Here is a 23,733-nt window from a genome sequence, read left to right on the forward strand (position 1 = left end):
ATCCTCAATTTCAGTTCCAGAAGTTTTATACCAAAATGGCTAAGAGTTACATTAAACCAAAAACTTACTGATAACTTGCTGCTCCACCATTTGTTCAAAGAACCTTCACGACCTTCGAATCATGACCACCACCCCTCGTAAAAGCCTACCACATACAGTTAAGTCAGCCTTTAAGGCATGCTGGTTAAAATATAATAAGCAGCCAGTGTTTCATGTTCTTTAAATAATTCCCTGGCTGGTTCACCCCTGTCATATGAATGAAACAAAAAGGTCTGGTCATGCCCCATCTTAAAAAAAAAGGCCTTTTGATCCCTTGTATTGTTCAGCCCTGAATCACTGGCACTACACAGCATTTTCTAAACACTGGTTCTTATACAAAGGGGATAGCTTACATTGAACGACTGGAAATAATGTCTCATTAGAACCAGAAACCTGAGGAAGAAAGGTTACACGGTTCTGTCAGCTTCGTGTCTGTAGTCTATGAGCTTTGGGAAACAATGTAAAATCATAATGCAATAGCAGGCAGTACAAGAGCTTTCTCTTTTATATAATGCAATCAATAACAATTTCTTCCACCATAAATCTGTAAGCACAGCAGAAGCTAAGCTGTCACAATACCATTGAAACGCAAGTCAGCTCACTAAATGTCTTCAAACATCATAAAGTATTAAAGAAATGCTTTTTTTTTTGCTTAAACCACATTTTTTAAAGCCTACTTTCCCCACCAATTGCCACGTTGTCGAAATATCTCCATTACACTGACTGCTCCACAAACACCTGACCCGCATGGCCCAGGAGCTGTGTACTTAGACCTCTGTCAACAGGCTGTTTGAAGAGCAGTCATCAAAGTTGTCCATATCACATAAATAATCAGTGACTTCCGTGGATTCGCTTCAGCGATGTCAGTGCAAGCAACACTCAACACCGCAGCTACTTCTGTATCAGGATCAGCTCAAGCTGGTAATTAGAAGTAAGCTTACACTACTCCTGCTTTTCCTGCTACACTTACGGAAATGAATAGAGGCTTCAAGCTAGCTGCTTCCAAGTGCCTGACAGATTCTTGAAGATGCTAACAGACAAAACAGAGTATCTGCCCATTTAAACGATTTCCGCAACTGAACAGCTATATATGTTCAAAACAAACCAAGTGATGAATAGAGAATAATTCTACTTACAAGCTTCCTCTTCTGGGGAGGCTGAGCTCCTTCTGAAACAAAAACAAAGAATGGAAACCTTGAGTTAATTTCACTTGTTATTATGTATTACTCATTTATTTATCAGTAAAGGGCTGAAGCAAAATTAATAGCCTTTCTGATCGCATGCTCAGGGTATAGCTGGGCACAGAGTGAAAATGTGAGTCTGCACACTATAGCACAGTAGTCCAGGGTATAAAAATAACTCATTTTGTCCGAGTAATCATTGCCTTTGCAGTCTCAAAGTCATAAGCAATCAACAGAGCAAAAAGAACTGAAATTAAAGCCTAAACACAGATAAAGCGATAATTAGTTCTATTCTACATCCCTCATCAGCACTGTACCTGCACCCCTTCCAGAGCTGTGGTACCAAATATTTCAATCCTCTCACCAGAAGGAAAAATTAATGCCACAGAGTGGCTTTTGGTATTGCTTTTTTTAAATTTATACATTATTTTAATATTTCATTATTTTATTTATTTTAATAATATTAAATATAGCAAGATTACACTAAATAAAATAATTAAATAACGTGGAACTAATTATTAATTTATTTATTCCAGCTAGTTTACATATTATCACAAAAAGAAATCCAAGGCTAATGAAATCAGCAGCCACTTCAAAGCAGCGGTTTTCAACCAAGCACCAAAAGCAGAGGAAGGCCGGAGATTTTACGGTTTTTGTTCAATCACACAGACCACGAGCACTCACAAGGCACAGCCAGTGATGCGCACAGCAAGCACCGCGACACATCAACCCTCCCCGGGTTCGGGTTTCAACGTCCATCCCAGCACGTCGGTGCTGCCCCCATACACCCGCACTGCGCTTCCGCAGGGAGCCACTAGGTGGCAGCCGCCAACCGCCAGCCGCTGCTGCCGATACTGGCCCCGCACGCAGCCCCGCCTGACACCGCCCCTCGGCCCCGCCCCTTGGTGCTGGCCCCGCCTTCTTTAGCCCTGGTCCCGCCCCCCCGAGCATTGACAGCAGTCAATAGAAGAACAAATCCATAATATCCAGCGATCTGTTTTCCGCACTTAGTGATGGTGACGTGCTGACATGATTTAACAGTGATCTGTTAAGTCCCATACTGGTCATTGGCAAAGTTTTTCAAAGATACCAAGAAGCTACAGCTACGAGAACTTACAAAAAACATTAAAGCATCATTAAATCCTACCCATGCTGTTATTCTTTTCAAATTCCCTACACTTTGAAATTTCCTTGCACAGCACTGAGCAAATTCCATGTGTGAATTCTCACAAGCCTGACAGCTTACAGCATCACGAAATAAATTCCTGTCGTCAGACAAACTTGTCAAGATCTAATCAAAACATTTCAAGTATGTAAGATAATAAATCATTAGCATCTATAACAGGTTGTGTGGTTTATAGTCTAAAAAGGTGCTTCTTCCTCTCCCGTTTGTTAGAAAGAATTAGTTTCCAACTGTGAAGTCTAGGTAGCAGTGACAGCTTTTTGCCACTGCAAATGGATATATGGTTAAGATACAGTTATTATATGTTACTCCCTTTGCATCTATATATATATGTATCTCTTACAGCATCTCAGCAGGTGTATTTAATTTATCTTCTTTAAAGAAGATCTGATATAACAAAGGTGCTTAGCAGTGGATACTTTTTCAGTTCAAACAGTGTATTTCTGTTTATTACAACACAGTCAGCCCCAAAACACTTCAGAATGGATGTAGAAAACTCTGGAATTTAATAGTACAGATGAAAAAGGAAAACAGTGACCTTTAAATCTCTATACCTTCTATTTTTTGAGCTTTTAGGATTCAGTTTTACAAGCTTTGCTCTAGTCATTAGGGCTGAAAAGCCACTGAAAAGCACAGGTCCAGTAACTGTGACTTAGAGACATACACCACAGGAATCATGGTCCAGTAGCAGGAGCAGACAAACCTTTTCTGTTCCTCTACTACTGTACAATTGTTTTACTTGCACAATAATATTACCTTTAATGCTTCCTATAGTGTAGCTAATTCAGGATTCACTGTATGCAAGGTTAAAGAAGGACTCACTTAGGCTTTGTTCCATGAAATCAGCCTTTGAAATCTGTGATCAACTGAGTTTCCACATCAGGAAGGAGAAAAGTGCTAGCAGGTGACATCTCGATACACCTGAAATATTATTCTATCCATGTAGCAATCGGTTTCATTCTGCACCTCCACCCTGACAAACACAGCAGCTCTGGAATCAATACCCAGCAGTTCAAATTTAATATCTTTGTGGTCTTGACAACAAAGCACAATCAAAGCAATCAATTTTTATACCTGTTGTTCCACTCCGCTTCATCTTGTGTTAGCCTTAAAATCCCCTTGAAAAACCCCGTGAGCTGTACATCAAGTCCTGCCCCAACTCCTGCAGCACTTTTCCTGTCCTATGGAGAAACACCAGGCCTGCACCCTATTCACCCTTTTCCACCTTGCCACAGCATGGCGGGAACAGCACTTCCTTACCATCCTCCAAACCAGGCCAGGAATGGTGGAGCCAGTACAACAGCACTGGAGCTGGAAGCCACAAAACTGTGAGCAGTGTAATTATGAGCTTTGCTTTTCCTGAATCATCAGTGTCTAAAAAAGCTACACCCCAGGGAAGAAGAAAGAAAATGCCTGGAGATGGAAGCAAGGAAGGAGCAGACTGCAGCCAGCACAGGTGACCTACTTCAGGGTACCTATTTGAGGATTTCCACTGTCAGGAGAACACTGCACACCTGCAGGGAACACAGCAGACAATAAAAATGCTTCCCAGAGATAGGGATACACTCACAGGGTGGAGTCTTAGCTGGGTCTTAAGATGGCTTCACGCTTTAATGTGTGTGATGGGACCAAACGGGAGCTTACATCTAAAAATGCTGGGGCAACGTCAAAGCACTGACCAAATAGTTATGGCAAACACTGAAGTTCAATGGCACTTCACAAGTACCCTATAAAGGTAAAACTCCACTTAGAATCAGTCTCATAGTAAACATTTTAGATAGCAAATGATGAAGGACGTGATGTTATGTGACTGGTTTTCACCAGCTCCAGAAAGGAGGTTGGCACTATATATCCACATACTCTGAAAAAAATAAAAGACATTTTAAGAGGTAAGGTTACTAAGAGTACTGAGCTGTGACTGCTTGATCTGAAATGCTATTTACAGGGTGCAGGTGAAATCCTTTAAGTAAATGTGCTTGATTATCCTAAAGAACATTTTTCATTCAAGACCCCCCTTTTAATGAGAGCAACACAAGAACATCCAAGATTCAAGCTGCCTCCTTCAGCAGCGCATCTGCCTCCCCGAGCACTCGTGTTGCCAGTACCTCTATGTGTTACCATTATTACTTCAGCCAGCCTCCATGCCACCTGCTCTCTAGGTCAACATAACCCTCAAACGACAGGCCTACATTTGTACTGGATTTATAGGGAGTAATAAATGGCATAAGAACATTTTAAAACATTTTTGCACATTATTCATGCTTTCAGAAGCAGAAACGACATCTTTCACAGATCTGAAAAAATAAGAAGTGCATTAAATCTTGACGTACTGAAGTAACACAAACAGACTGTCCTGAAAGTTAACTTTTGTATCAGTTCCGTATTTCAAGGCACAATTATTAACCATACAACTTGATCTCTACATGACAAAAGAAGCAGATGTTCAGACTAGTTAAAAACTGAAGCTTGGGAAAGGAACTCAGCGCCATGGAGTCTACACAAAGCTGGTTCTAGTACCCTCCTTCAAAATGGTTCCTTGTATTTGTTTCCTTTCAATTTTATCATCTCAGACCATGCAGATATAAAATCAATTGGACCCTGTCACATGCTACGACTCAGGTTTCACAATAGGACTGGATCCTCACTATCATTTCTGAGGCAGCAAGGAAGCTAGAAGATAATTTGGTCATTTTAAGGATCACTCTTCTGCTTACCTAATATATTGTCTAGCACACAGATATTGAAAATGTATTCTATTGTCATCTTTCGTGTACAGAAGCTGCATCTGAAAACAGGAGTGTTTCAGGCAGCAGTAAGAGTGCTGGCTTTTTGCACACATATAGGCACACAATATGAAATGGAAGTCTAGAAATCTATTTGTTCATTGACCTACAATACAGCCCGTATCTTTTACACAGATAACGTTACATTATAAAAGTGTCAGGAAACCAGGAGCCCATCACTCAAAATTGTCACTTTCTCTCAGTCTTGCAATTTGTCCTTGAATATGTAGCTGCACATATGGCACAGACCCACAGGCAAAGTTGGATGCTGGAGTCTGCACTGATGGCAGCTTAAACCTAGTCCTTTCAAATTAAAGTGAGAACCATCGCTACACTCAGGATGTTGCATATTGCTGCCAGAGCAGACAGACTGCCTCTGACCTTGGCTCTCTTGCAAGGTAGCTCACTATCATACCAGGTGGGACAACAGACAAATATTTTTACAGCTGCAACAGTAAATACATCTCAGTTAATAAGTTAATATTTCACAGATGATGAAACTCCACTGACAGTCAGTGACCTGGTACCACACACTCGTGTTTTACTACTTTTCCTTTGCTGGCTCTGTTTGGCTTTAGGGTATGCTACCAACCAGCAGGGGATTAATTAAATCTCTTTCTATACATAACCATTTGCATTACAGAAATGATATAATGAGGGTTGGAATCTCCAGTTCTGATGGAAAATACAACCTGGCCATGCAAGGACAAACTGTAATCCATCCATCAGATTAACAGGGAGGAATTTTTCATGGTGATTAAAAAAAAAGAACTACCCACCCCACATTAAGCTTCTCTTTCCCCTATCAGAATCTGTCAAGAAAAATAAATTTTCTTCTTTGGTTATTAAAAATGGTACTTCATCATTTCTCTCTCCGGAAATTATCACATCTGAACTTGTTACCCAAAATTATCAGCAAAGGATTTTAAATACCACCACTAAAACCGTATCTGTATTGAATGTCAGCTTAACCTATGTAAATGCTACAGATATTTTTTATAACGTACTGGCTCTTTAGAACCTAAATTCAGGATCATACTGTTAGATCATCTGCTTAGCTACAGAGATGCTTAAAATACAGAAAATGCATACCCAAGCTCTTGCAAATACCATTCAAAATATTGAGAGGACACTGAGTTTAATTCCTAGACCTTCCCCCACACTGTACAGAATTTATGCCTGCAATCACACAAATCCTGAATCGCCATGGATAGCTCCAACCCAGAGCACCTTCCCACATTCCCAGCACCAGCCAAACTGTCTGGAACTGCCCTTTCCTAAGGAATCTCATCTCACTTTCATAGTGACAGGATGCTAGAACCTTCAGGACAATGTGTGTGGCACTAGAAGAGTTAACAGTGTACCTGTTCCCCCTGTGTTACCCTAAATATATTACAAGCTCAAAGCAAATGACATGTATTACTTGGATTAGTTCCCTACCTCAACACAAGTTACATGTCAGTAAAAACGTGATTTGCAAAGTAAGTACATTAACATACAAATCCAAATGGGGAAAGAAACCTCAGCTGGTTAACCAACAGGCAACCCTATTTTTCTAAATAATCAGTTTATATCAGTCTTCAAACCCACAGGTCATGAATCACCCAATGATGCATTTAATGTTTTTAGCATCTTCTGGCCTCTCGCTTCTCTTTAGCTTCGGAATCCCATATTAGTCAGCATAAAATAAATCCTTTGGATTCATTTCAAATTGTATTACTGCAGAAGAAAATAAAGCTAAAAGCCCTTGAAACTCTAAGCAAAATTCTCAAACACAGCAAATTATTTTCCCTCCCGTCTGGAAAGCACAATGTTCATCCTTTGTAGGCAAAGCTAAGGATCGAGGTCACATCTGTGCATTAACCTGTCAAGAATATATGCCTCCAGAAGTTGCCCAGTAACCTTTTACATCACTTAACCTCAGGGCTTTCCATGAGATTTAGGATATAGGTTACTTGACCTAAAATAATTCCAGAATACATCTCAAAACAGACAAGAATTCCCGCTTTCCTCAGAATAGTTTCAGTGCCCACTCCCACATAGATGTATTTTAGGAAGCTGAAATGTCTGCTCCGTATTTTGAACATTACATCATGTTTTCAAGCCCAAAATATGACATTACACAGTACACCACAGGCCAAACTGAATCCACTTGTGGTAACAAACACCACTGGAGCTACGCATCATGGCTTGGATAGGCAGGTGACAATCAAACCGATGCATGCAAACCACATTCCCAAGTGGGTGAATGGAGAGTTACCCAACCCGAGGAACAAGCCAGCTGCCACAGCTGAGATACAGATTAGGCAAGGAGTAGGTGTCTGCAGCCAGGGGCAGGGTGGTACATGCACATCCCTCACTAGCCAGAGCAATGAAATGACTTGCAATTCTCCAAATCTCATTTCCTCACAGGATTCATCCCTGTCTCTGGGTTTTTTTGGGATCAAGAGCACAGGGTCACTCTAATTTCATGCTATCAGTCAAGCAGCAGTGTCTTTCTTTTCATAGTGAGGAAAATAGCAGGTTTCCTATTTGATTCCAGGCTTTTCACACGAGGTTAAATGGTGAATGGTTTCTGGAAATTAAAAACAACCTCTGGGAGCCCTGGTCACCTCAAGAATAGCAGGTACAGTAACTCAGCTGCTCAATCCTTAGACATCAGCAAACTAATTTACTAATGTGTTTTTTTCCTTCGAGCTGAAAGAAAAACCCCTTTAGCAGCAGCCCTCTTCAAATACACTCGCCAAACCCATTTAAATCATAGGTAGCACATGGGGGATGATGTTTTGAAGATGTCATTTCATTTGCAGGAAAATCTAAAGATGGCAGCTTGAATTTGCCAATCCAGAGTCCTAGATGTGGTGCAGCAGCATAGGAAAAACAGCAGAACAGAAGGAAAAATGTGAATTTGCTCTCGTAACAGACAACTCATAAATTCCGACAGCAGAGTGGCTTCAGAAGACCATTATGATAACTTATTCCCTGAAATGAACAATAACAGCTACCCAAAAGGTGCGTGTCGATCAATGAAATAAGCAGCAAGATGCACGGCAGTCCTCTGTAAATAAAAGGCAGGTTATACTTCAAAACCTGAGTAGTAACACCCTTAATAAATGTTCCAAGTCTTCCTTACATGTATTATATTTTTGCACAAATTAGCCTAAGGGAGAGGGAATACTGAGAGGAATAAAGCCCACAGCTTAAGACAGCTCATTCGTCTTTCGCATTACTTAATTCTAGTTTTTCAAGGCCATGAAGCACATTACTGATCCACCCCATGTGTCAAAAAGCACTGAACAGCCATCCACAATAATGGGAGCAACTGTTCAACATTCTCTTTCATTTTGCCAGACTGCACCAGTTTCAGAAATGTTAAGTCAAAAAGGTCACGTTCTACAGCATTCTGGAGAACGCAGCAAAGGGACTCATCACGGAGACACACAGGACTGCAGCTGGAACGCTATTGTTAGAAACTGCTCTTCAAATGGCTCTGTCTTGACTTGCACCAAAAATTCCTTCAAGACTGGGCATGCAACAATCACAAGGAAACGGTCACAGCTGCTAAAAATGCCAAGAGCATGACAAACACACACATCCTGGTTTATCCACTCCCTTGATGGCTTGCACTAATATTAATCTGTGATTAAGTCAGTTGTCATTTCTCCTATACACACATCTACTCCTTAAAAGGTTGCTCCTGAAAGAACTGACAGCTGACATTGAGGTTACCTGACCATCCATCTTATTTATAAAACTCTTTAGTCAGTCTTCAATGAATTTTAAACTGAATAATCAAGCCCAGCATCATTTTGGTGAGTTTCAGTCAATATGCTTTGGAATGTATTGTTGGAGACAATGTCCAACACTGTGGCTGAAACAAGAAAAGGTACTTGGTCAGCTCAATATTATCAACAGCATCAGGTATCTTGCAACAGTCCAAAGGTCCAAAGGGTTCTGTTTATTCTGTCAGGCTGGTTTCTCACCAACCCCCCAACCTGTAAAGTATTTGGAAGCAGGCAGGTAGAAATTAAGTTCTGGTGGTTGTTTTTGAGAGGCACACACTGCATGTCTCCAATTGCTTTGCAATTGTTAGGCTAAGACTTTTGATACATCAACAGAATTTTATCTTTACAATTGTAAACTAATTTAGATAAGAAGAAAATCTGTGTCAGAGCAGTCTCCCTGGATGGCTTGGCAACACCGGATATAAGTCCAAGTTTCCAAACAATAGGGGTCTGGGAGAAAGTTCTAGGGAAGAGAAACCTTTTAGTTCCTCAAAAAGCCTCAACATTGAAAGTGCCTCCCATCCTCCCCTGAAGCTGCAGCAGGCCCATTCCACATACGTCATGTGAAAACACTCTCAGAAATTGAAAGCATAAGCAATCAATTTTAAAGATATTTAGTAATTAGCCCTAAAAGGAATTCCAAGCATATAAAGCTCCCCTGCCTTCATCTAGTTTATGACTGATAGCATCTGTAACCTCACGAGGCATCCATTAAGTTCAGCAGTTAATTACATCTGCTCTGACTGGACATTACTTACAGAACAAGGAGATGTAATTTTTCATTGTTTAGCTAATCCACATGAGGCACTTCAGCTTACCCCTCTCAAACCACTGCTGCCCAACCCAAGCAGGGAAGGAAGGACAGGCAAAGGGTTTTCTCATTGCTTTTTGCAAAGGAAGAGTTAAAGGCCATCATCCACTTAATGAAGAAATCCACAGGCTGAGCACCATGTGAAAACTTGGAATAAGCAGATGCCAGCCAGGATTTACATCTTTGTAAGCAGACACCAGAATCTGAACTTCTCTTTTTGGCCTCGAAAGTGAATGGTCTCTGATGCTGCTTATGTCTGCTGGGCTCCAAACTGCAGCCAAACTGAACTGTAAAACCTTGACAGAAGTGATGAAAGAAAGGGCTCTGTTGCTTCATTCCCAGACAATAGATATTTTTTACAACAAAAGCAAACAACCACAGAAAGTTTACATTTGTATTATGTGTACAGGAAGATATTCATTTCTTAAAATACAAAGGATGTAAGTCACACTTAGTGTGACTCATTTCAGTGTTATAACACAAAGTATTCCTACAACTCCCTTTTTATAGTTAGTTCTGGAAAAACAGTATTTTCAGTGAAAAACAAACATTACATTGAAGCGTGCTCTCCTATCATCTCTTTCACACCTACTTGCAAACAGGTATTCTATTTTATTTGCTTATTTAAACTAGCCATAAAGACACACACACAAAAAGAAGGGGGGGCAATTAAACGGTCCTCTCTATTTTGGCAAGTTATAACTGTAATAACCACCAACATTACCCTAATTTTAGAATTATAATCTTGGACTATCTTAATTTCAAGGGAACGCCACTGCTTGTCATGTTGACATGTGAGAGTGATCTGAGGTGGAATCCACATAGGAAAGTGGTGCTCGGCCAAACCCAAGATGAATTTACAGAGCAAGGGTGGTGAGAGTCTCATACTGGTGTTATGTAAAACAATCTTCAGGCTCAGAGAGGAAGCAGAACGTATCTCAAGAAAGCAACATCTATTGCTTTCAAAATGAAAGACAACAGAGCTGGGAGCCATAAGCACTGACCTCATTCCTGGGCATGTTTTTAAAGAGCCACATCCAGTCCTGTCCTTCAGGTATATCATAAATCGCCCAAATGTCAAGTGAACTAAGGTTTTTGGATCACTAAGATTTCTCATACGAAAAAGCATGTGATACCATCTAAACATCTTTCATAGATTTATTTCTGAACAACCTTACATTTAATGCAGTTGGATAATTCAGACTTAGTTGGTGCCAAGAGATCTGTTTCAGAGTAAAGGAAAATTCATCCCCAATTAAAGTACTGGTAAAATACAGGCACTCACTCCCAACGCACAGATTTGAGAAACTGCAGACTGTGCCTAATGACTTTTAGTACTGATGGGCTATTAGTGTGCTCTGTAATGGACTGACAGAAACAGCTGATTCTATTACAAGGACATGTTCTGGCTAAGATTTTCTTTCTGTTGCATTTAAATGATAAATACAAGCTCTCTTGAAAATATACGTAGACAAAAGATATTAATCAATCTCTAAAACTTCTGTCTTGTGTCCTTTACCATACTTCAAATTAGAACAAACACTGACTTCATCACCAGGAAAAGCCTCTCAAGTACTCAGGATTGTCTGTACCATCATTATTTTTCCATACCATCAAGCACACAGTTCTCTTCATCCTCTACATATTTTGGAAGAAACTGCATGTTTTTTTCCATTCAGGTGTTGGCTTCAAAGGCAGATTTTGAGGTATATTCCAATTAGTTCTTATGGGCACAGAATAAATTTCTGAAGTTGATGAAAGATGTGCAAATTCATCAGAAGTTATCACTGATGAGTCCTCCAAAAAGGATTTGGGAAGGGGCTCTTCCTGAACCTGAGAGATCTCACAACGGCTAGTCTAATCAATGACCTTGTTCACACTCAAAGCATTCAGCTCACAATGACTTCCGGGAATCAAAAGTCTTTAATACAGTACTTTTAACTCAAAGTCTTTAATGTACTATAGGAGAACTGGAACACCAGACCAAAGTCCGTGTTTCTCCGACACACACTTTATAAAACCTACAAAAGTTATAGATACTGGAAAGGAGAAGCAGCACGTCAAGTGTAAACCATACAACAGGCAAATTTTTAGGACATCAAAACAATCAAGTACAGAAGTGGTGCAAGCACCTAAAAACCTCTGTGCAAGCTTCCTCACTGCTGTTTTTTAAATGTGGTTCCAATCTGTTTTTGCCCATCTCACTCCATTAACAATCAACCCTGATACAATAGCTTTTCTCAGGGTAGAATTTACAATTTTGGTGTCCTTTCCATAGATGTTAGAGGACATTCTATACAAAGGGTATTTGTTGCAGATGTTATAACATTTAACTTCTGTGACGCTCACTAGTGAGAAAGAAATTCTTATGAGAGTTTGCACAGACCATTTTGCATTTTTGAGAGGGACCAAACTACAAATTAAAAAAGATAAGTTCACTGACCATCTGTGAAGAGATAACCTAAATGGGTTTCAAAGAAACACCCTAGATTTAACTTTCTAATGGCAACCCCCTACCTATATGCTCTTTAGCGTAAGTTGTCTTCTCCATAAGAAAATCCTTGGTTTGTTTTTTTATTAGATGTTTAACTCATTAATCCATATTCAGACATTAAAGTTTTCTCCCAGCCCATGCTGCAGCATCGTATTGGTGCTCACCAAATTCTCATGAGGGAAGTGCAACTTCAGCAGCCAGAAACAAGGATTATTAAAAGAATTAAAGTGTTCCTGTAAAATCATTCACTACATACACAAAAACTGAATTAAGTTTGTTCATTCTCCTCTAAATTTATATTCTGTGATGATATTTTCATGTCAATAAAACAGTTTAGAAATTGATAAAATAGTTCCAACATATTCTGACTGCAACAAGTTCAAAGCTTTTAACATATTTTCTCGCAAACTAGAAGTGAAGGGAGGAAAAGGAAAGATGGCGATTCCATCTTTCCATTTAAATTGTGTTCCACTTAGATCCTATTCTTGGGCCTAAAACATTACACCAAATTCACTACTGCATTTTAAGCATTTCAGTTTACGTAAGAGGACAGATACATCTTCAGACAGAAACTTTAAGGATTTAAGGGTTTATTTTTAATGCAGACTTTCCTGAATTCACAATTTTAACATCAGAAAGCAAAACCACCATCTGGTCCAGAAATTACAGATGACTGGATAGGGAGACTTAAGTGACACACGTAATCCCAGTGCAGCTTCTGGGGTTACTGCAGATTTACATATATGCTAAGTGACAGACTTAACACCTTAAATGGTCTTTTCTCACTTATATGATTAAAGAAAACCCAAGTCACAGGTAACATTCATGAGGTTTTTTTTCACTGTTATTAACTCACCACTATCCTCTTAAACAATGAATTAAGACTATGATTTTTTTTTGCCCATCATTTATTTTCATACAAGTATTTATCTTTGAAACAAACTATAACATCAGCTTGACATTTATCTAGGAAAAATACTGAGATGGTTCGCACAGAGACAAGAACTATCAGGGGTTTGGCCAAAAAAATACATGTCTTGAGAGAAAAAGCAGGTTTTCAGATGTATGAGAGAAAAAGCAGGTTTTCAGATGTAAGTCTCCTGCCTTACTAGGAGACAAGCCCCTGGGAAAGTACGTTGCTTTGTTAACATGCTGTTGGAGGACTTTTCAGCTGGAGGTAAAGCAACTCTACTCGTGCTCCCACCCGCACCTGAAGCTGTGAGAAGCTAGCCAGCATTTATGCCTGGTCTGCTTAAATTGCAGTGTACAACTTGCTTAACAAAAAATTAAAATCAATAGACATTAGGCCTAGTTATTTAAAAATCGATAGACATTATAGATGACTAAAATATTCTTTTCATTTTCTCAACATGCTAATGGAATATTTATAAGCCTCTCTACCCAAGTTTAATATTAAATGCAGATGTAACCAGAGCATTTAAATGTGTGCTGCTTCTAAGAATCTGTACTGTAAAACCTGGAAAGAATTATTAGCAAGATACCTACTGAAGAGTGCTAAACCTTAATTTTAGTCTTAGTATTTCAAGTTTTGCCAATTTCAGTATGCTTAAATAGCCTGTTCGGCCCTAGAGAGCTTACAAACAGGATATGAAACTGATAAAGCAAATGACTGACAAAAAAGATAGTATTTCAAAACTGTATCGGGACCTCGCTGCACAAATTCCCATTAATTTCAATGGAAAAAGTGGGAAATTAAGTCCACTGTACTGTCTGAAAATCTCTGTCTGTGGTTTCCTTCATACCTAACAGGCTTTCACATTCATAGTTTCAGGGATTCATATCAAGGTAAGTGTCTGGAGCCTGAGAAATGCAGGGAGCAAAAAAGGGCTCAAAAAGCCAAGGGCAAATAAATGATGTAACAGGAAAATAGGGGGGAAAGGGAAATTAATCTGCCTAGAATTCCAGTTACCTACCACGTGCAGTACTGAGCAATGGAGCAAAACAGAACTTACAAGTGCTTCCACATTAATTCTAGAAGCCTAAATAAATAAAACAGAAGTATATTTGGCATCAAATAACCATCTTCTGTAACACGCATCCCACACACCTACCCACAGGAGGATAACCTAGGGGATAGTGTTGTCAGTATCTGTTTTTCAGGAATGATGGATTAAGATGCATGGGCAGGGAAGTGGCTCTGTACATGTTTACCAGAATAAAAATATGACAGAAAAAAAAATCATGGAATCTCTTTGGGCAGGAATCCCAACCTGTAATAGGAAAAAATACAGTTCCATGACTGTGCTATCAACTCTTAGGTCTAGGACAGTGACAATAATCAGGAAACATTAAGTAAGGTTAGGGAAGCTGCAACGTTAAGACAAGTCATGAGAGTAGATTTCAGCCATCCAGACAGACTGGGCGAGTGCCTTATTAGGATAAGCAACAGAGAGAATATTTTGGAGGTAATGAAATACTTTTTTCCTGGAAGACCAGTCTAAACAAAAAGAAGAGATGCTATTTTGGATTTGTATCCAGTCTTCTACCTTCTTTTTAATCTTTCATGCTCACAGCACGATTCCTTCTTGACTGTGGTGCATTCCTCCCGGGCAGATGCATTCAGTACCAAAAGGCTGATCAGCTTCCATCACACCTAATTGCTTCTTTTTGCACCATTATGTCATTCTCACTTGGGGACTGCTAATCTCTTGTCTATCAATTCCAACACATGGAGCTGGTGGGTATTTCAAGGAACATTATCACAGAAATCTTTTATTTCAGTGTTCCACTTGGCAAGCTGAAGGCAGCCTCAAGAATATCCCTCCTCAACCATCCTCCATCAGAAATACATTTAACCGCATTTACTAACAGAATCCCACTGTCACTATCAGCTTCCCTTTATCCTCAGGGATCACCCCTGCTGCAGGAGTCTCCCCAGTACAGAAGGATACCATGACATCAACTGGAAGGTGGGTCTTTCCCAAAGATTGGGTCCACGCTTCCCACTTTTTCCCATGCTTCCCACTGTGATCTGTCACAGTTCAGATGGGAGAACCCTATTATGTCTTTGTAGGTTGTATCTATGAGACTCTACTAAGTTGGTCCACTTCAGCTACTTTCAGCTTAAAAGAGCAAACCTATTCTTAGTGCTGGGAGCTCCCTGAACCACATGCACATGTTAAAGACCTGCTCCCTGACTACATTATCATATTATGCATTCTCTGCAATACCTGCAAACCCTTTACTTAGATGCTAATTTTTACTTGTATCTTACGTTTAAAACGTGTTAGGTATTAGAAGCTAATACTAGTTAAGCTTCTACAGTAAGTGATTATAACTGCTTTCTTCCCACCATATTCTACTTCTATTAAGCAAATTACAAATAGGTTAGATACAACCAAAAGCATGTTTGCTTTGCTGTCTGTCGGGTTTCTGTGTTGGTTTGGGGGTTTTTTAAACACTGATTTTAGGCATTTTCTCTCTTCACTGAAGACAAACAACGTTTTTGTTGTCCCCTCTTTGCTTTACAAAGTAGAAAATTCTACAGCTTGCACTCCTGCAGCTCTGAATAGGCTAGGAATTCTCAGCATCCCATATGCTCAGACAGAAACCTGGGTATTTTTTAGGCACGTGAAACATCTTACAGAAGTAAAACCAAAAAAAAAAAAAGAAATGCAGAAATATCACAAGTAATTTTATTAAGAGCAAAATGTTAGATGGGAGACCACAAGATTTTCCAATAACTCCAGCATACAGCATATTAGTAGATACTGCGTAAGACCAAACTACATAAAACCCCTTGCAGTGTGAGGAATTGATTAGGTGAGTGGTCAACACAATGCTAGAATCAATATACACACAACTAACTACTCATAGACCCATGTAAGGCCAAATTAGTACTAATTTCAGAAAGGACAGGGAGAAAATATGACGGTGAATTGAAGACAACGTACAGCTGTAATCTGGAGAAAAAAGCAAGTAAGCTGTTAGGCAGCATCAAGAACAGGATGGATCATAATATGGAAATTATTATAATGCCATTAGCTCAATTAGAAGCACATCAGCAGCCATGATGCCATGTCTGGTTCTGGTCATGTCATTCATAAAGACAAATCCCAGACTCATAGCCGAGACAGCTTGATACTATTCTTAAAATGCATTTTCCTATGTAATACATACTTGAGCCTGAAACTAGACAAAGCTCCAAAACACCAACTTAAGGAACAAGTTTTCAGAAGACAGGAAATAACTCGTCCTTCTAGCCAAAAGAGAGGTAGCTTCAAAGCCCTGCAAGTGTGACAGCAGAGGCACTGAGCAGTGCCTTTCATAGGTCAACAAGGAGCATCTCCACAGTTCATCTAAAAGAAATGAAGATTCAGATTCAGACCCCAGCAGAAGTAGTCTTTAGCTGCAGTAAGGCCAGTCTCTTGGATCCACTGAGTAAAATTCAAGTGAGAATTTCCATGGAAGGAAAGCTACTCGGAACAAAGGACAATGCTGGCACAAGAAATGATACAAATGGATGCATTTAGGTGTGCTGGAAATGGAAATTAAAAGTTTCTTATTTTTAGAGGACCATGTTTCTAAAACAGTAGCAACACAGATTGTGAAGTAATGACATTTTCTGTGGTCCTAAAGAGGTACAATTGGACAATGTCTATACATTATTCCATATATACGTATATATGTACACACACGTGTGTATATGATTATACACACAAAGAAATTGTGTTTTCTTGGGATAAATGGAAAGCTCACACATTTTCATTTTTACATGTGAGAACTTCAAAGACACCAGACAAGCAAATTTTGTTCCAATGCACTGATGCAGCACAGACTGCAGTATTATTTGTAACACCTTCTTTTACAACCAACTTGCGTCTTTGGAAAACTAAAGGCTTAAAAGCCACAGGTTTCTGGAATGCATTTTCTAGACGTGCAATTTATGGGGGCATTCAAAACCAGCCTACAATATATATATATAGCAGGGAAGCTGTGAAAGCTTAGCCCAAGAGGAATTTTCCTAATCTGCTTAAGGACAGGATTTTTTTAGTGGCAGCATGGCTGCTGCTCTGTGCCTGTGTTTCTCTGCACTAAGCCTGTTTGCTTTTTGTTTTCTGCTTAGTTTGATTCTCTGGGCAGGATTAATTGTTTTTTGCTTTTTTGCCTTGATGGTAGGATCACTTTATTGTCTGATTTTACGGCTGCCACTGCTGTTTCCTATGGGGACACTTTTTTGTTTGTTTTGTGGCTCATCTTCAGTGAATCCCCTCTAGTTTCATACAGGATTTTTGGCTTTCTACTCCAGCCTCTCAGTACACTGCGCTACAAGCTACCTCAAGTGAAGACTACAGAAGGATCTGTCTGCTGCTGATACACTGAGGTCTCAGCTGAAATACTTTTTAAGCCACAGCTGTGATGTTTGGGATGGATGGACCTAAAGTCACCACCACAAGAGGATGCACTCCAGGAGCAGGAATCAAACTGCTGCAGAAGACACTGTGGATCAGGACTTTTTTCCAGGAGAAGAAAGAGCTACCAAGAATCCAAAGGTTTTCTCACTTGCCTTCCATCCCAGCAACTATCATGAGCTGTTTTGCACCTCTAAACAATAAGGCTTTCACCCTTGAAAAAGAAACGAGCACCTTTATGCTAATCAATGAAAGTATTTACTTTCATTTTGACATGGTTATTAAATTTCATATACTTATGATACGGACTTTGGAAACACACCAGTTGATTAATCTCCGCCGTTAATACTGCAATAAAAGGAGAGTGACAGCTCTCTCCTGATCAGCTTCCGGAGATGAAGATGCAAGCTTTATACACTGAGAAAGGATTATTTCAGATCTTCTACCAGTGATTGCTGGCAGCGTTGTTCATGCATCAGCATCTTGGATTACTTGTAAAAATTAAAATATTATGTACTTTGGAACAAGTTCGACTTTGTGCACCACCAGAGGACAAAGGGAGTCGATCTGGCTGTTCTTTCAGCATTAGCTTGTCATTACGCCTTGTGAACAGAACCTCCCATGGCAAAAAAATCAATTTCTTGTAAAACTGTATCACTGGTGGGCAGGTTTTCCCAATTTTGTCCTCTGCAATATTCTTCTCTGTTGGAAGTTCAAATCGTGTTTAGTAAAGGTTCTTATTCAATATTTTGCTGTCAGTGGATTTCTAATCTCTTACCCGCAACCAGGAATTACTACAATAATCCCAGTGCCATACTGGCTGCCCTCATAAACTGCAATAAAGTTGTTCCCATTGTTTTGAGATTGTCCTTGAAGAACAGCATAAATGGTCTTGTTTGTCAGTTACTTCTCAAACTGCCTGCAAACCAGGCCGTGGTCAAATTATTGCAAGTGATCGGGTAAGGACAGGACACAAAGCTGCCACAACCCAGTCAGATGCAGTAGCTAGCCACATGCACCGCTACAAGTCCATTACAAGCCTTACTTACATTACCTTCATTAACTTTCTTAACACTCGCCTGCTCTGGTGAATTCATTTGATATTGAAAGCTGACTTCTGTTTCTATGTGTTCTGGGGTTGGAATTCCATCAAATTTGCAGCTATGTCTTTAATCGTCCAGACCAAAATAGCATAGATGAATTTTTACCTGGATCAAAAATAGGAGACCTTATTCACATTAGTAACATTACTGCTTTTCTGCTAATGTTAGTACTTCTGTTTGTACTTCTTCTTGTGCTGCTAATAATGTACATTGTCGCCTTATGATAGTTCTACTTCATACATAGTCAGTCCTGTGGCATTAGGTCTACTGTTTGATGAATGTTCTGTTCCTTACTCGATATTCATATTTTTAGCTTGAAATTTCCATGAGCTGATCTCCATGTTCTGATTTTATTTCTGCAAGACTACTGATACAGCTATTACATGAGTCCTTCAAGGAATTATGATTCACATTCTGATATCTCTTACACTAGTTAACATGTGTCAAAATAAATAGTAGAAAAATCCTTTTTTAATGTAAAAGAATACCTGCATGGTTATTGCACAAACCTTTATCAACTGAAATACTATTTGAAGATTTCCATTCCAAAGCAATTACCACTCCCGCAGAACAAAGCAGCTGATGAAACAGGGGGCAAAAAAGATCAGTACTTAATCCATTATCACATCCCAGTAATGCTAATCTAGGTGTAAGATTAATTTAGACTTCAAACATATTAAAGCAGTAAAATAAGATTTGCTTCCAGAAATGTTCAAAAGACAGAATATCTATATGATCAGAATCCACATTTACTGCAGCCTTTCATTCATAACATGCATTTGAAACCAAGTCTCTGGTTGGTAAATGGAAGCATTTACAAGACCCAAATATGGATTTTAATACAGGAAATAAAATTTAACCATTAATCAGATCTTCTTCTCTGACGGGGCAACTAAAAGACAAGGAACATATTTCCAGAGCAATCCCTTCAGTATTTCTCTCATATAAACCTACACAATGATTTGGATGTTGCATTCTATTTGTTCCCATCTAGGAGTTTCCCATTTTAGTTCTATGTTTTCCCCTAAGAACTTGACAGCTACTTGATAATTCAATTCTAAAAACATTTGGTTTAGGCTGCCTGATTTTAGCAGTTGAGTGTATTATTTCTAGAGTCATTTTTTCCCCAAACGCAACAATTCAATAACCTATCAGCTTATTTCACAGTGGTAATGGTGAATAACCTCTAAGTACTGTTAAATCTAAAGTTAACTGCTTTCAAATTTGCTAGGTTTTCATTTTGGTTTCTCTGGCTTTGATTGCTGCTCAGTTTATAAAGGCAAACACTGCTTAGCAGATTCTGAAAGATATCTTTTTTCATTTGAGATTTCAAAGTGCTCAATTTACCTGCCATTGAGCCAAGAACTCATTTCAGTGTAACAAGAGAATCATCACTGTGTATAAAGATTCAGGTGTGAAGGCACTGAGAGACTCTGGTCTTAAGTGTCCTTGTGGGTTCTTACAATTTCAACAGCTTTCCTCATGGCTTTTGGTATTCACCTTCCTACTTCCGTAATTTTCCGTTGCTTAACAGAGCTCTGATATCACCCAGCCAGTACTGAAAAATGGGTTCAAACATGTCGCTATTTTTTAATGCTACCTACATTAGAAGACCAAAGTCTTGTTTGCTATCCTCCATCTTAGAGTCACATATGCCAAAATCTAGGTCAAAATATTATGATCTTTAGCTACTTTTACTCCTTTGTCTACGCTTTCCAAGTACAAGTCTTCCAGATGCCCTTTGTTTGGAAAAATCTTTACTCCATTCAAGGAATTAAGCACAGTCTTTTGCTATAACTTAAAATATATTTACAGATATTTTTATACTTTGTCTGCATCCTTTTTCATCCTCTGTTTCCATGTGGCCTTTGGCTGTTTCAAAGCATTTTAGGACTACACAAATACTAAACGGAAGATTTGGGGGGGGGGGGGGGGGGAAGAGAGCAATAATTATTTAACAGTAAAGTGAATGTTATTTCAAACAGATAAAAAAGATATCATGTCCAATTCTATCTGTTTGTATGGCTGAAAGACTTGTGAGAGGCTAGAAACAAGACTTTAAGCGAGGCACATTAGGTGAAAGCCCATACTGCTCAAACTGTTCCAAAACACTGTGCGGAAAAAAAGAGTTTCTAGCCATACCACCAATTATCAGTCACTATCTGTTACACTAATAAAAGGATTTTATTCTGGTTTTGCTCTTTTAAAATTAACACACATCCAAGACAAAAGTGGCACAGAATGTGGACATGGATGACATTTAAGAAAAAGCCCCCATTCATTTCAGGAGTTAAGAAGTGTTTTTTCCCCTTGTATTTGTGTAGCAGAATACAGCTGTAAACCTGCTTGTCACACAAATAGGAATTTCATTGCTTTGAGAGCTCTATTTGAACTGACTCAGCATCTCAAACTGTTAGACCACTTGCAGCTTTCACATACAATTTGGGTCACCCATCCTTCCCAATCCTAACAGCAACTTGTTCCACACAAGACTGTATATTTATGCCAGTCACTGGTACATAAAAATAAACCACATTAATTTCTTCCTTTCTATAAAATAAAGACAAACCAACCAGTTCCATAAAAACACTCAGCAAAGAACCAAAAGTTGAGCCTACGTACAAAGGCAGCCTATTTTTACTGCTAAATAGCTTGCTGTATTAATTTCTCTCTGTAGAAGAGCAGGGGGGCTCTTGAAATACCGAAAGGTATTATTCTAATGCTTTCTCAAATCTGCCTCATAGGAGTTTGGAAGCACTAATTCTTCACCAAGAATACTTGGGGAGATATTGAGTGTGCTAGATGGGGGGGGGGGGAAATAAATGCAGACATTCCATTTAAAACATCAGGTCTCCTCTAAAGTGGTCAGGTTTCATTTGCACAATGCACCCTGCTGCCATTAATTTAGCAGCCCTTTAATCAAGCTCGCTTACTGAAAGAAAAATAGAGAATATTGAACTGATTGTTGTTAAACTCCATAGTTTTCAGAAAACAGAAGGAACTCAAGCCTCCTTTCGAGTCCCATTATACAACGTGCACAGTTCTGCGAAGTCGTTTGACTTCACCTGCAGGAGAACTAAGACCTGCACGCTGGCTGAAAGATAAAGGAGGAATAACAAAGCCTTCTTGTGAGAAGGCTTTGATTTGCCTACAACTGGAAATTTTTGTAAGCTCAAAAGTAAAATACAAAGTAGGTGTTTCTTGAAATACTTTTCACCCGATGCTAGTGAACAGCACGAAGAAATTATTTTCAAGAACCCAAGACATCAATACTAGACTGCTTTCTTTAAAATATCAGTGTCTATGTTTGTCTCAACAACAAATCCATTTTACTTCAGCAAGAAACTAGGACACCTGAGGATTAAGTGAACGAAAGCCATACACCAACCTCCAAAACCATACAAAAACACCCGTTTCTGCTTGAAAGGTGAAGTTAGTAAAATGTTTGTTAGCATTATATTGTCTGCCAAAAAAAAAAACAACTCACAAGCAAGGAATGGAAAGCACTTCATCCAGTAAATCACCTAGTAAAGACCAAGAGAACTACTGCCTCTCACAAAGAACTCAGAAGGAAGTCACACATGACACAGTAACCAGACCAACCTTCCCTGAAGTCATCCCATTTTCACCTCAAATCATAGAATCATAGAATAGTTAGGGTTGGAAAGGACCTTGAGATCATCAAGTTCCAACCCCCTTTTTTAACAGAAAAAATACTGTTATCTTGTGGCACACAAACACTACAGAAAGAGAGGGAATTATCTGCGCAGGTACTGCAAGCCAAGTTCTGTTCCAGCCCCCTCTCATTCCACTGCCTTCAATTTTATGCAAGTTATGTGAGGCCTAGCTTTAAAAAAATCATTACTTTCAAAAAGTACGAGTTAAGCACATGGAAGATTGGCAGTTCCCAGCAACGGCACATGAAGCACCACTCAGCTCCCCATTTAGACGTGTAACTGGATTTTTTTACCTGGCTACAATCACCTTCCCATTGCTATCAAAAAGAAGGAATTCTCTTACAGTACCATTTTTAGGTAACACGTTTCACCAAGACTGCTGCATTCTATAGAGCCAGGCAACGTACAAGCTATTTCTCTTGATTCATGGTAAATCAATATTATGTTTCCAGCACCACACAACTAAATTACATCTATTGCATCTGCTGCTGAAAGCTACATACAGGGGCATGGGTTTTCTTTAGTATTTCATTTTTATAAGTCCCAATGGTACTACACTGCATTCTGTGTTATGTTATGCCTTAACAGAAATGATTTTACTATATCACTCCATCATCTGTCTAAACTTAATCAAGCACAACATTGCTTTCTGAAAGTCTACAGTAGTCGCATGTCCCTGAGGGGCTTTCTTCATGGTAGCCACTTTGGAAGAAAAATAGCAGCTCAGGACTATCAAACTATCAAAATCTACAAAAAGACAGTCACTAGCACACAGCAAAACTGTCCCAGATCATACAGTTGCTAAAAAATGTTTAACATTTGCCTGTTTCAATACAACAGGTTTTGGGTGCTGTATCATAAATAAATGTTCTCAGACACGAAGTGCAACTGAATTGCCAGGTTTAAATTTGTCCCACTAAGTTTTAAGCTAGGGCCTGCCAAAACAGTCAACAAGCTAAGAACAGGAAGCTGGATGACACCTACATTTAAAAAAGCAAAAGAAAAAAGCTAGAAATACAAACAGTAAATGACTGGAGACCATTAGAGAGAATAAACTGTCAACCCAAAGCTTTGTAACCCTCATACCAATCTGAAATGTAAAATCGCTCATGGCCCTGCTCAAGTCACCTCCAGTCTTTCTCTTTCCCTTACCTCATCACAATCCATTCCTCTGGCCTCTAAGTTTATCCTCATTGATTATGGTTTCTAACATCCTAATGTCCTCCCAACAGGCACCCAACAATTAGCCTCCAAGGTAGACTCTCCGGCCAGTATACACTCCTGCACCTTGGCCAAAATGTTCAT

General features: G+C 39.2%; 1 protein-coding gene across 15 annotated transcripts in view; it reads right to left on the reverse strand.

Annotated features, from left to right (window-relative positions):
* MAST2 (microtubule associated serine/threonine kinase 2) overlaps positions 1-23,733 on the reverse strand; it is a 201,268-nt gene that overhangs the window by 109,808 nt on the left and 67,727 nt on the right. For 13 of the 15 annotated variants that reach the window (XM_061344957.1, XM_061344962.1, XM_061344956.1 and 10 more), the window contains one exon: positions 1,176-1,207. In XM_061344957.1, coding sequence (XP_061200941.1) covers positions 1,176-1,207 — 32 coding nt within the window. Of the gene's footprint in view, positions 1-1,175; positions 1,208-18,697; positions 18,857-23,733 lie in introns of all 15 variants that reach the window. The other 2 variants (XM_061344964.1, XM_061344967.1) reach the window with 1 other exon arrangement.

The sequence above is a fragment of the Neopsephotus bourkii genome, unplaced genomic scaffold (genome assembly GCF_033783945.1).
Source record: "Neopsephotus bourkii isolate Nb327-2 ecotype Australia unplaced genomic scaffold, CSIRO-AGI_Nbou_v1 NB_234, whole genome shotgun sequence".
NCBI lineage: Eukaryota > Metazoa > Chordata > Aves > Psittaciformes > Psittacidae > Neopsephotus > Neopsephotus bourkii.